The sequence below is a fragment of the Cryptomeria japonica genome, chromosome 4, assembly GCF_030272615.1.
Source record: "Cryptomeria japonica chromosome 4, Sugi_1.0, whole genome shotgun sequence".
Lineage (NCBI taxonomy): Eukaryota > Viridiplantae > Streptophyta > Pinopsida > Cupressales > Cupressaceae > Cryptomeria > Cryptomeria japonica.
The window spans coordinates 780,678,008-780,689,993 of NC_081408.1; the positions used below are offsets into that span (position 1 = coordinate 780,678,008).

The 11,986-nt window shown below is 33.0% G+C and overlaps 1 protein-coding gene across 2 annotated transcripts; it reads right to left on the reverse strand.

Annotated features, from left to right (window-relative positions):
• Positions 1-2,695: 2,695 nt before the first annotated feature.
• LOC131031994 (cleavage stimulation factor subunit 77) lies at positions 2,696-9,130 on the reverse strand. Of its 2 annotated transcripts, XM_057962873.2 has the most exons (5): positions 8,699-9,130; positions 4,696-4,797; positions 3,559-3,699; positions 3,151-3,306; positions 2,696-3,040 (listed from the first exon to the last, which is right to left on the reverse strand). In XM_057962873.2, exons 1-5 carry the CDS (start codon positions 8,799-8,801, stop codon positions 2,847-2,849), a joined length of 696 nt encoding a protein of 231 aa, XP_057818856.1. In that variant the 5' UTR covers positions 8,802-9,130; the 3' UTR covers positions 2,696-2,846. The 2 variants fall into 2 exon arrangements, with proteins under 2 accessions (XP_057818856.1, XP_057818857.1); XM_057962874.2 differs by lacking the exon at positions 4,696-4,797.
• Between the last annotated feature and the right edge of the window lie 2,856 nt (positions 9,131-11,986).

Sequence of the window (11,986 nt, forward strand, 5' to 3'; positions counted from 1 at the left end):
TCTTTATTTATTTAATTAATTCATTAGCCTTTTCTACCCATGACACATGTCATTCATCTCTTAATTCCTACACTACCTACCCTCTTATTATTTTCTTATTTTCTTTACCTACCCTCTAATCATAGCCAACCTCTTTTACACCTCTTAATCTTATCCCTCCATTTCTTATATTGTCTTCTATATAAGGAGATGCTTCCTTCATTATCAAACCCTGGCTAATTCAATTATGCATTTGACTACACTACGCTTTTCATATGAGATCCTACTTGCAACCACATTTCCATTCTTTGTTGAACTCTTGTGCCCATAAAATCTGAGAGCAAATATATCAAGCAAGATCAATGGAGATAGGAAGAATGGAGATTCAAACCCTATTGGACATGTGATGGTATAATCTTTGTGATTTCATTTGATTTGCATTGTCTTAGGTAATCTTCATATGTTATGGTGGATCTTTGTTGTTGTTAGGCTAGGGTTTTGTGGTTGAATTCATTTAGTCTTTCAATATTATTGTTTCCATTTTCACCATATACACCATGAAGTCAACTCAATACAAATAATGATGTATAAATATAAGTAATATTTAAAAAATGATATATGAAATATAATCAATGAGTCTCTGAATGTCATTGACCCCAACAATCATCTACAAGTCTTGGAGATGAGAATATGGCTCAAACACTTTTTTGCCTAACCACGAAGCATGCTTCCCCAAAATTCTTTAGAACACAAAGAACTGACCCTGCTAAAAATTCATATCTTCCTAGAAACGATAGATAGGAGGGAACCCTATTGCAATCTAGCATATCTACATGTTCTAACATGAACATGAAATTTCCTATTATTGAAATATGGCAAAGAAACATATCAATATAATTTTGTTATGCTACATTCATCTATGTCATTGAAAACACAAGTTTGACCAAAACACTTGAAAAATTTTGGTTTTTCTCGAAAATATGATCAACCTTCTTCATTAGCCCATATTCAACACTCATCCCTAAAGGTAAACCCATCACATGCAAGCAAACAAACTACTTCCTTTAATAAGAAACATAATAAGAAAAACATACATATGCATTTAAAACTAACTCTTTTCTTTTCATGCAAATGATAACATCATGATACTATATGCATTAACTTCCTACCTATGAAATCATACATAATCTGTGTGTATGTTTATTTTTTTTCATGCACAAAATAGTAAGTTCAACATGATTTATATTCTATGCAACATCTACCTTTCATGCATATGTAAATCTGAATTTAGAAGTTTTCCTAATCATAATCATTTTGTTATGTAACAAGAAATAAAGAGATTTCAAACATAGAGTGAAAGAAACAAGTGCTACATAAAAGTAAATTCATGTATGTATGTATGTATGTATGTATGTGTGTGTGTATGTATGTATATGGGTATATGCATATGTATATATGTATGTACTACCATTTCAAAAGAAAGACCACATTAATGCTTGTATGCTCATAAACAAATCTAATTTCATAAATGAAACTAATTTAATACTACAATCATTAAGATTTGAGAAAGAGATTGAAGAAGATTATTCATGTTATTCAATCACTATTGATATTTTACATTGGAATTTTTCCATTGAAAATGATGAAACATGATTAAGATCATCTAAGTAGGGATGTAAAGGTAGTAGTGGGTATGAAGATTGCCTTTACATGACCAAAAAATTAAAAGAATATTTTTATCATTGAAGTCATGATGCTAATGGTTTTTTCTTGTACTTTAATATTGTATTTTAATATGATAAATGGTTGTATTTAAATTATTACTGATTGATCAAGAATATATTATTAAAGCAATAAATTTGAAATTTCTTTATAGAAAAAATATTAATTAAATTTTTTTAACTTACTTTTTAGATGAGTTCCATGAATATTTCTAATGATGACCATTGTCTCCAACAAAATAGGTAGGAAGTCTAAGCTTTTTATTCCTCCTTTTCACCATACTAGTAAATTAGATTAGTAATATGCTATAGACTCCCCATACTAGTAAATTAGATTAGTAACATGTATATTGCTCTTTTTTGTCAATTTTGATAAATAGAAATATATATATATGTGTGTACTACTTAAATTCATGGTTTAGTTCATGTTCACAAAACTTCACATTTGGCAAAAGGACACATAAAAATATCAATGAAATAATATACTATTTCAAATAAGACCTTTTACCTATAAGAGTGGGCTTTTGGTCTTTGCTTTTTAGATGAGTTTCATGGATAGTTTGCTTAAAATTGCACTTTTTGCAAGCAATCATTAGCTTTTTAAAGTTTTCCAACAGTTTTTTCTTTACTTGGCATACTTTTTTGGGTCATGATAGTCAAAAGAATAATTTGCTATGATGCTTCTACTTCGCAAGTAAACATTAGCTTTTTACTAGTTTTTCTAGTAATTTCTTCTTTTCGTTCCTTGACATACATTTTTTGGGTCAGGAATGTTTTGGGTTTCATAGCTGAGCTTTCTAATCATTTCTCTTAAATTTCACTATAATAAAAAAACCTACATTTATGCCAATAAAATTATGTGATTTATATTTTAATATTTAATAAAAATCAAGTTGTTATTCTAATAAAGAAAACTCATTACATACATATTACATGAAAGGAAATTGTTGTATAATAACAAAAGAATTATGCAACATCTTATCTTAGAAGAAGAATACAAAAGAATTCCACATTATTCTTTAAAGATGTCAAAATTTGAATTTACAAAAATTCTGAATTTAATACAATAGCAAATGCTTCTCTTTGTTACATAAGATTGTTGGAATCTTTTGTTATTTTTACAGTGTCAAAATTTGTTGAAGGTTATTAGCTGTGAGTAGAACTAGTACGAGAAGTAGTCCCAGAAGTAGTATGAGAAGTAGTTCCAGAAGTAGTACGAGAAGTATTAGTTCCACTCTGATTCTGATTGGCTACCTTGGCTTGAAGCTTAAGCTTCCTTATTTGCCGCAGCTTAAATATATCCATCGACGGTTTTTTATGAACGACCTCTTCTTTGTCATCTGCTAGGCAATCAAATAAGATTAGATGGACACAACTAACATTTAGATTCAATATTTTTAGTCTCCCTAAGGGAAGATCAAAAAAATTTCAAGCATAAAAAAATACTTACCATCGTCTTGCTTTCTTTTTAGCGGATGGCTTGTTTGGAATGAATTCATTGTCAAAGAATTTGCCCTCCTAGAAGTTGATGCAAATCCACTCTTACGAAATGAAATGTCACCATGTAATAATGCAAAAATTACCTTGTCCACATTTGGTGAAGGTCCTATAAAATTCAATAGGGAAAATATCCATAATCAATATGACAAATAAGCTCCATTAGTTAGATGGGTATTTTTAATGAAAACGATATCATCTACTTTAGATAAAATAAATGATTAAATACAACATATATAACACACTGATGATATCCTAAAATTAAATGATACTTCTATAGAAGCAACACTAAATGATAAGCTCTATACACCATTCTAACTACAATAAAAAATTAAGAGTCAAGTAATCTTTTTAAACTCACCATTGACAATAGGTAACTTATGAATGAATGATGCCAAAGATGATGCTAAGTTAATCATGTGTGCCTCATTACCCTCATATAATTTTAATGTTGGGTCTTCAATATTGCTTTGAGAGTGTGATGATTTCATTAAATATCCACCTGCATATAATTATTCAGTAAAGTAAGTGATTGTAAAATTAGATGTCTCAAACATGGAATGATCTTTTTAGAGGATCATAGAAATGATTATTGAATTGATTTATTTATTTATCATTTTTTTAACATCCATATTCTAGCTATTAATGATTTCTTGATTTAAAAACTCGAAATAATCTAAAATATCGATCTTCAAAACAATCATTAATATTGATGTATATTAAGAATCTTATCATCAATAACCAAACAGATGAAAACATTATCTACTTTGCCTTCTTCACATGCTTTCTTTAAAAAAAAAAATCAACTGCATAAAAGCACCTGAAAATAAACGTTTTAATTATAAAATACTGATCTCAGACATTTTCAAGCATACAAATGTCACAAGAAGCCTTCACAAAGTTGGCTTTAAAAGATAGTCCATTTTATATTTTATGTGCTAATTATGGATAGCTAGAAAGAACAACAAAGACCAACAAGATCACTGTAGGACCACAAAAAAAAAATTTGCGTTAAGAGTTTTCAATTGATTAAATTGTTATTATTTTTAATTAATTTATATGATTGTTACAAGAAGAGTTACATGAAGCAGCTTTACTGATGTAATTGCAGCTTCAGCACAATTTTGATAAGAACATTAAATTTATGAGAAGTTGCAAATAACATGATAATTCTAACAAAAATATAATATAGTGATACTTAAATTATGATTAATCATGAATTATAAAGTACTTATTAATTAGGCCACCTTTCATTATAGGATTTCTTACAAAAGAGAAAAAAGAGACAAGACAGTAGCATATAAACTAAGAAACAATTACATTTTAACATCCATATAAGTATGAACCAAAACTGATAAATAAATCCACAAACAAGTTCTTTAGCTTGGACAAGAGTTTTCTCATTGTATTGGTTTTTGAACGGACCACAACGAAGTTATCATATAATGACAAGATGAAAACCCTCAATTAATAAAAATGGCCAAAACATCTTTGATACCTCGGGCTTCATCAGCATTTCCTTCAGACAAACTTTCAAGCTTAAAGCAAGGAACATCGTTATTGAATGTCTCAATTAACATATCCATATCTGGTGCACTTCCTGAAGTGGAAGAAAAGGAAAAGTTAGCAAGACACATAAACATCATCTTCAAATCAAGGCAAATTAACCCGTGTGATAGCGTAGTCTGTCTAAATTTTCTTTCTCAAACTAGTCTCATGGAAAACAAAAGTGTGTTAAAACACTGTAAGATGTAATGGCACATTGTGTTAAACCCCTTTCCACTTCTCCTCGATCTCATTCGAACATCACTTCAAATTCCAGGTAAAGAATAGAAGGTGCAAGTGTTGCACAATCCCGCACATTAACTCTACATAGTTAATCTATGCAAACAAAAGAAGGCTTAGAAGCTGTGTCATACGGTAGGCCAAACTTAATGCTTGAAGTTCGAAATTCAGCAAACTTAATAAAAACCTTTAAGAATTGTTGCAATTTGCCCTAAAATTCATATGGTAAAGGGCTCAAATTTTCCCTATCAAAATATATTTATAAAAAGTGTGAGTCTTTGCCTGTTGTCTGCCAAGGTTGAAAGTCCCCCACGTTGAATTCATTGGCCATTGTGAACTCTTGTTGTTGCAGAGTTGAGATTCAGACCATCCTATTCAATGTTAAGTAAACTATATGAAATATCATGAGACTCATAGACAATTTTGGCACAACCAAGAACAATTTGTATGAGCTCAAGGGTCAATTTTAAGGCGAAAGCTCCAACTCTGAATAGGTGAGCTTGATCCTCACAAGCCTGCATTGTGGTGAGTTGGTAACTGTATCAAATGGCTGTAGCAGGTGCAGGGGGCAGAGGTTACGCTTCAGGTTTTCTTTTATTTATTTAGGGGTGCCCGGCAACTTTACTTTGTTACATTTATTTTCTTTAAAAATGTCTTATTATATATATTTGTTTGGAAGGACTTTCAAGTCTAGATTGTATTCACGTTGTATATATTTACATTCAACCAAGTCCCAGTTCCCACTGAATTATATTATCATATTTTTGGGCTATTCTCGGTCCTTCCAAAGTAATTTAAATTTATTGCCATGTCCTTCATCTTCTCATTTTAATATTAAAATTTAATACATTAAAATTAAATTATTGAAATTAAAAAAAATTATTATTTAATTTATTTATACTTTAATATTATTCAAATTTAATCATTAATCTTTTTTTGGCAACTTCAATCTTTGTTGAACACAAAAACAAACCTAAAACTTGTGACATAACTTGGAAGTGCTGATTAGCTGGATGGAAGAGAGTACGCTAAACCATCCCTTGGGGGGCATAGTGTCGTTTTAGGCATCTCATCCATAGGTTGGGTAATTACCGTAGCTTATCTAAAGGGCTTGCTTTTCTGAGTCACTTTAATGAATCAATATGAAATAATGATTATGACAGGATAAAGTTATTTGCTGTGCCTGTTCTCTTTATGAGAAGAGAATGTTTAACAGTACATTTATTAGGCTTAAAAAAGTTAAGATGGCTTCGATTCATTACGATGACATCAATTAATTGAGCTGACACAGTGTGCATGCTTAAGGCCTGCATCGCCTCACCTAAAATGACACTGTTTAAACTTTCAGTTCATTCTTGCAAAACTATCAAGGGAAAGGAAGTGGATCTAAGTAAGAAGCAGCCAAGCTTCCCACCATTTCCTCAAAAAGCCTGACTAGGCCTCTATTCTATTTACTGACAAGATCTATACCTTAAAGCACATTATCCAGATTTGAGGAGACTGCTACTGCAGCAGGGGATCATCAACTATAGTAAGTGCAGTTTATAAGGACTACTTTTTTGTACTGCCCAAGCATGTTGTTATCTAAGCACAGATCTATGGAACATGTCCTTACCCTTATTGAACCTCTATGTATAGATTAGGATAGCACATGAGATGAGTAAACGAGAGATAAATTGATCCTACAAGAAAAGATAATGTTATATTGAGATATATGCTATACGTTATCAGCATTAAATATTATACGGTATGTGTATATGTGTGTTAAATCATTTTTATCATCTGACATCAAAATGATAATTTGAATTTCATAACAAGAACCCAACTATCCACCTGGCCTGATATTTCTTGGTAACATTTTGTGGTGCCGCCCGATGTTGGTGCCTTTGTGATCAGAGAGACCCATAACCACTAGGAACGAATACCTTAAGAAGATAGGCAACTAGGAGATGGCATAAGACAAAGGGACAGCATCCTAAAGAAGTGCAATTGCTGAGACAAATAAGATGCAATGATTGAAAAAAGATAAGATTAAGAGGGATTATTGAAATAACAAAGTAAGGAAGATCCAGAGAAAAATAGAAATGAAAAAACAATAACAAAGAATAGCAGACAAAGAATGGAAAGGCAAAGAAAAGAGAATACATAGACAAAAGGGAAAAAGAGGAAAAAATAGAAAAAGGAGTTAGATTAAAAGCAAGAACAGTCTGCCACTAAACTCCAAAACAACTTAAGTTCATGGAATAAAAAAAGAAGACAAAACGATATTGGATTGCAAGTTTCAGAGCCAATGGAAATCACTAATGAACATAGTGATACAGAGGATGATACAAAACCAAAATTGGTTACGCACATAGGTGAACCTTCAAATTAGAGAATTGTGGAAGATATCCATTTGGAGATGTTTGTTGGGCAAAGCGTTTAAGTAGGCAGCCAAAACCAAGAAAACAAGGAAGATAAGATGGTTGGGTAGTGCCAAATAGCCAAACAACATCAAGACAGAGAGGATGAGGTAGAAAAAGACGTCGAGAGGCCCTTGAAAGAGGAAGAAGGACCTATACAAGACGTTACAAATGATTCAAAGGCTCTAGTTAAAACTAATGAGGTTTCAGATTCCAAGCTTCAGCAACTAATTGGTAACAACATTTAGTGATAGTACCCTGATAGAATAGGATGAGGAAAATAAGAAAAGAAATAAAAACAGGAAGGGAGAAGATAGTACAGAAGGAAGGAAGGAATACCGAAAGGTACATTTTGCAAAAACATTACTAATCGAATAAATACAAGTACCCTGATAGAATAGGATGAGGAAAATAAAAAAAGAAATAAAAACAGGAAGGGAGAAGATAGTACAGAAGGAAGGAAGGAATACCGAAAGGTACATTTTGCAAAAACATTACTAATAGAATAAATACATGAAGGAAGCAAAGAAGATGAAAATAACCACAAAGAACTAACGTTAATTAGTAAAGCCCAAGAGACACAAATCCCAAACACAAAAATCGCCAAGAGGAAACCCTTGCTCGACCGTGGGATAACCACAATATAACCCTATGCTTTCTAAAATCCAACATTACCTAGACAAAACAATTACTATAACACATGTGGATCCAGACAATATAAATATTCCTGATTTGTACAATAAACTGCTCTCTTGGCTGCTATTAATAATCTGTGTTTATCTGGTTTGTAAAGGTGAAGCAAGGGTTCCCTGCAACTTGTTTAAAATGAAAAACAGAGAAGAAGAATAATTCCTACTATGAAGGGGCATTTCAAGCCTACTGCCAATAGTGGGGGGCTAAAACTTTGAATTGTCTGACTGGGATATTTTAGAAAATTTCAATCCCAAATAAAAGATTATTGTTCTTTTTAAAAAAAAAGTCAAAATCAAGATTCGGGAGAACTTTTTACTGTTTCCAGACTGAGAAGGCTTGATTAATAAATGTGACCATATCACGAGGGAAATGCTTCTAAATTTTGTCCGCAGAAGTGGCTAAATGAATTCCAGTTTGTCTCCGCTATGGTACCACAAACGCTAAGGGAAACATTGTAAACCCTAATTGTTAATTAAAAGGAAAAAGAAAACGAATGACACATACACATCTACCTCATATAACAGGATGCCAAACTCGTAGGAAACTAGAATTTGTGAACTTTAAAACCTCAAAAAAGCAAAGAAAAATATAAATCAAATTTGCATGGTTAACTAAGATTACCATTAGACGGCGGTAGCTGCTGTATAAAAGAAGCCAAAGACGGTGATAGAGCAGCAAGAACATTGCCAGGCTTTGGTTCAGGGAGACACATGACACCCACCATTGATGAACCCCTGCAATATATTGCAAATCGAAACTATGAAATATGCTGCAAATTGAAATTGGCAAATTGAAACTCTGAAATATATTGCAAATTGAAATTGGCAGCTTGGCTATCCCTCCGTTTTTCTCTTGCCCTTCACTTAAAAAGGACTCGCTTAATACAAAGCTTGTGGGTGGCTTATATTTAGAAATTCGATTCGATTTTCTGCAGAATGTCGCGTCCCAAGCCGGTCTTGCAGAGCGTTTTTCGAAAGCGTTAATTTAGAAGTGAATTATTAGTTGAAGGAAGAGAAACTTCGACTATATTTAGCAGTCCGATATCTTCGCCGTATTTTCCTGACGTTGTGGCCGGGCAGTTCTTTTGTCGGGGCCAGGTGGACCCGCAGAAGTGTGGGAGACGGAGGTAATAAAATGTTAAGAAAATTAGTGGAAAATAATTCTCTAATTAAAAAAGTATATTTGATTAAGCCGATAGGCTTTTAGTGGGAGATGTTTGCCGCTGAAGTGCAAGACAATCCAGTGGCATGTTTGCCGGTGGCTGGAATCTTTCCCTGCCGACGTGGTGACGTGTTTCGTTGGCTTCACCTCGGTCCGTGCGCATGCATTTCGAAGTGACAATGTGTTGCTTGCTTTGGTGTCCGACCATGCGCACGCATGTCGAAGTTGTTTATGGCCATCGGCTAACCCTAAAATGCATTTGCCTTTGTTGTTGTCCGAAGTGTTTTGCTCTGCAACTTTTCTGCTAATGTTCGATTTACTCGTCGAGTTAGGTTTTTTGCTCGCTTTCTGTCTTTCGGCGTGAGTGCTTTCTTGGTGTTGTTTGAGAGTTTGTGGGCGTGAATGCTTTCACTCTGCAAGGTAAGTGTTCACTTTTACAGTTTTAAGGGTTTGTGAAGCTTTTTGTTATACTCTGCTTATATTTTTTCTTCGTGTCCTTGCAGGGTTATTGCTTTATGCATTCGCCTTTGTTCGTTGTCTGAAGTGTTTTGTCTGCAAGTTTTCTACTAAAGTTCGATTTACCTGTCGACTTAGGTTTAGTGCTCGCTTTTGTCTGTGGCCGTGAATGCTTTATTGGTGTTGTTTGTGAGTTTGTGGGTGTGAATGCTTTCACTCTGCAAGGTAAGTGTTCACTTTTACAGTTTTAAGGGTTTGTAAAGATTTTTGTTATACTCTGCTTATATTTTTCCTCGTGTCCTTGCAAGGTTATTACTTTCTTGGTGTTGTTTGAGATTTTGTGGGCGTGAATGCTTTCACTCTGCAAGGCAAGTGTTCACTTTTAGAGTTATTAGGGTTTGTGAAGGTGTTTGTTATCTCTCTCTCGGTTATTGCTCTTTCGTGATCCAGTTAATAGTCTTTGCAGTTGGTAAGTGTTGTATGTTTGTAATGTTTTCTGATCATTGAATATCCTCTGTTTTTAGCGTTATTCTGTTTTTGTTATACTGTCATTAGATTTTGTGTTGCTTTTAATTTGTCGCTCTCTGTCGGTTATGTCAATTTGCAGGGTTATTGTTGTTGTTATAGTCTGCTTATAATTTTTGTTCATCTCCTTGCAGAGTTATTGCTTTCTTGGTGTTGTTTGAGAGTTTGTGGGTGTGAATGCTTTCACTCTGCAAGGCAAGTGTTCACTTTTAGAGTTTTTAGGGTTTGTGAAGGTGTTTGTTATACTCTGCTTATAATTTTTTGTGGGCGTGAATGCTTTCACTTTGCAAGGCAATTGTTCTTTGTTTTGCTTTTAATTTGTCGCCCTCTCTCGGTTATTGCTCTTTCGTAATCCTGTTAATAGTCTTTGTAGTTGGTGACTACTTATTCTTTGCAGGATTTATGTGTTTGTAATGTTTTATGATCATTGAATATCATCTGTTTTTAGGGTTATTGTGTTTTTGTTATAATGTCGTTAGATTTTGTTTTGCTTTTAATTTGTGGCTCTTTGTCAGTTATTGCTCTTTCCTAATCCTATTAATTTGCAGGGTTATTGTTGTTGTTTTATACTTTCTGGTCATGAATCCTTTTTCTCTGCAAGGCAAGTGTTAACCTATTAACTTCTTCTTTTACAATTTTGCTTCGTTTATAGGTCTTTCACGTGTAATGTTTTGTTGGCTTTTGCTTGCAGGTTTGCAGTGGTTTTACGTTTTAGGGTTCTGTTTTCCTCCACGAGATTGCCATTGTGTTATGCCTATCTATTATACCTTATACTCTGCAAGGTAAGATCCTTTTTGAAGCTTCACAGCTAAGGAAATTTTATATTTCTAAATTATGCTTTTACTATCCTTCTTGATATTTGTATAGGGTTTATGTTGTGCAGAATATGTCATCAATTATCATATCACTGTTATTTTGGTCTGAATAGATTTTCTTAAAAGGGTTGGTAGTGCTTATACATGTATATATAATAGATTTTCTTAAAAGGGTTGGGAGTGCTTATACATGTATATGTATATATATATATATACATGTTACCCAGTCCAAGCAAACCTTTGCTTTAATAAATCCATTCTGAAATTTATAGCGTTTATAGACAAAAGGCTATTTACCTTGCAAAGTAAAAACCTTCATGTCCAGAAAGTCACTAATCACATCAATAACCCCGCAAATTAACAGCATTAGGGAACACCCACAAAAACCAATCTTATAATCTATAAGTACTCAAAAATTGCATAACACGAAAATAAAATTTCATGACAGTATAACAAATACTCAATAATAATAGCTGTATATGGTGAAAATGGATAACAATAATAATGATATTGAAAGGCTAAATGAATTCAACCAAAAAACCCTAGCCTAACAACAACAAAGATCCACCATAACATATGAAGATTACCTAAGACAATGCAAATCAAATGAAATCACAAAGATTATACCATCACATGTCCTATAGGGTTTGGATCTCCATTCTTCCTATCTCCATTGATCTTGCTTGATATATTTGCTCTCAGATTTTATGTGCACAAGAGCTCAACAAAGAACGAAATGTGGTTGCAAGTAGGATCGTAATGTAGTCAAGTCATTAAGATGATTCATTAGGGTTTGATAATGAGGGAAGCATCTCCTTATATAGAAGACACAATAAGAAATGGAGGGATAAGATTGAGAGGTGTAAAAGGAGGTCGGCTAAGATTAGAGGGTAGGTAAAAGAAATAATAAAATAATGAAAGGGGTAGGTAGTGTATGAATTAAGAGATGAAT

What these genes read in the sequence shown, in the direction of transcription:
- LOC131031994 (XM_057962873.2), bottom strand. Translation starts at nt 8,801, where the DNA reads ATGGTGGGTGTCATGTGTCTCCCTGAACCAAAGCCTGGCAATGTTCTT. An exon ending in AAATGCTGATGAAGCCCGAG is followed by an intron (nt 3,700 to 4,695) that starts GTATCAAAGATG and finishes AATTATATGCAG; the next exon opens with GTGGATATTTAATGAAATCA. An exon ending in AAAAAGAAAGCAAGACGATG is followed by an intron (nt 3,041 to 3,150) that starts GTAAGTATTTTT and finishes ATTGCCTAGCAG; the next exon opens with ATGACAAAGAAGAGGTCGTT.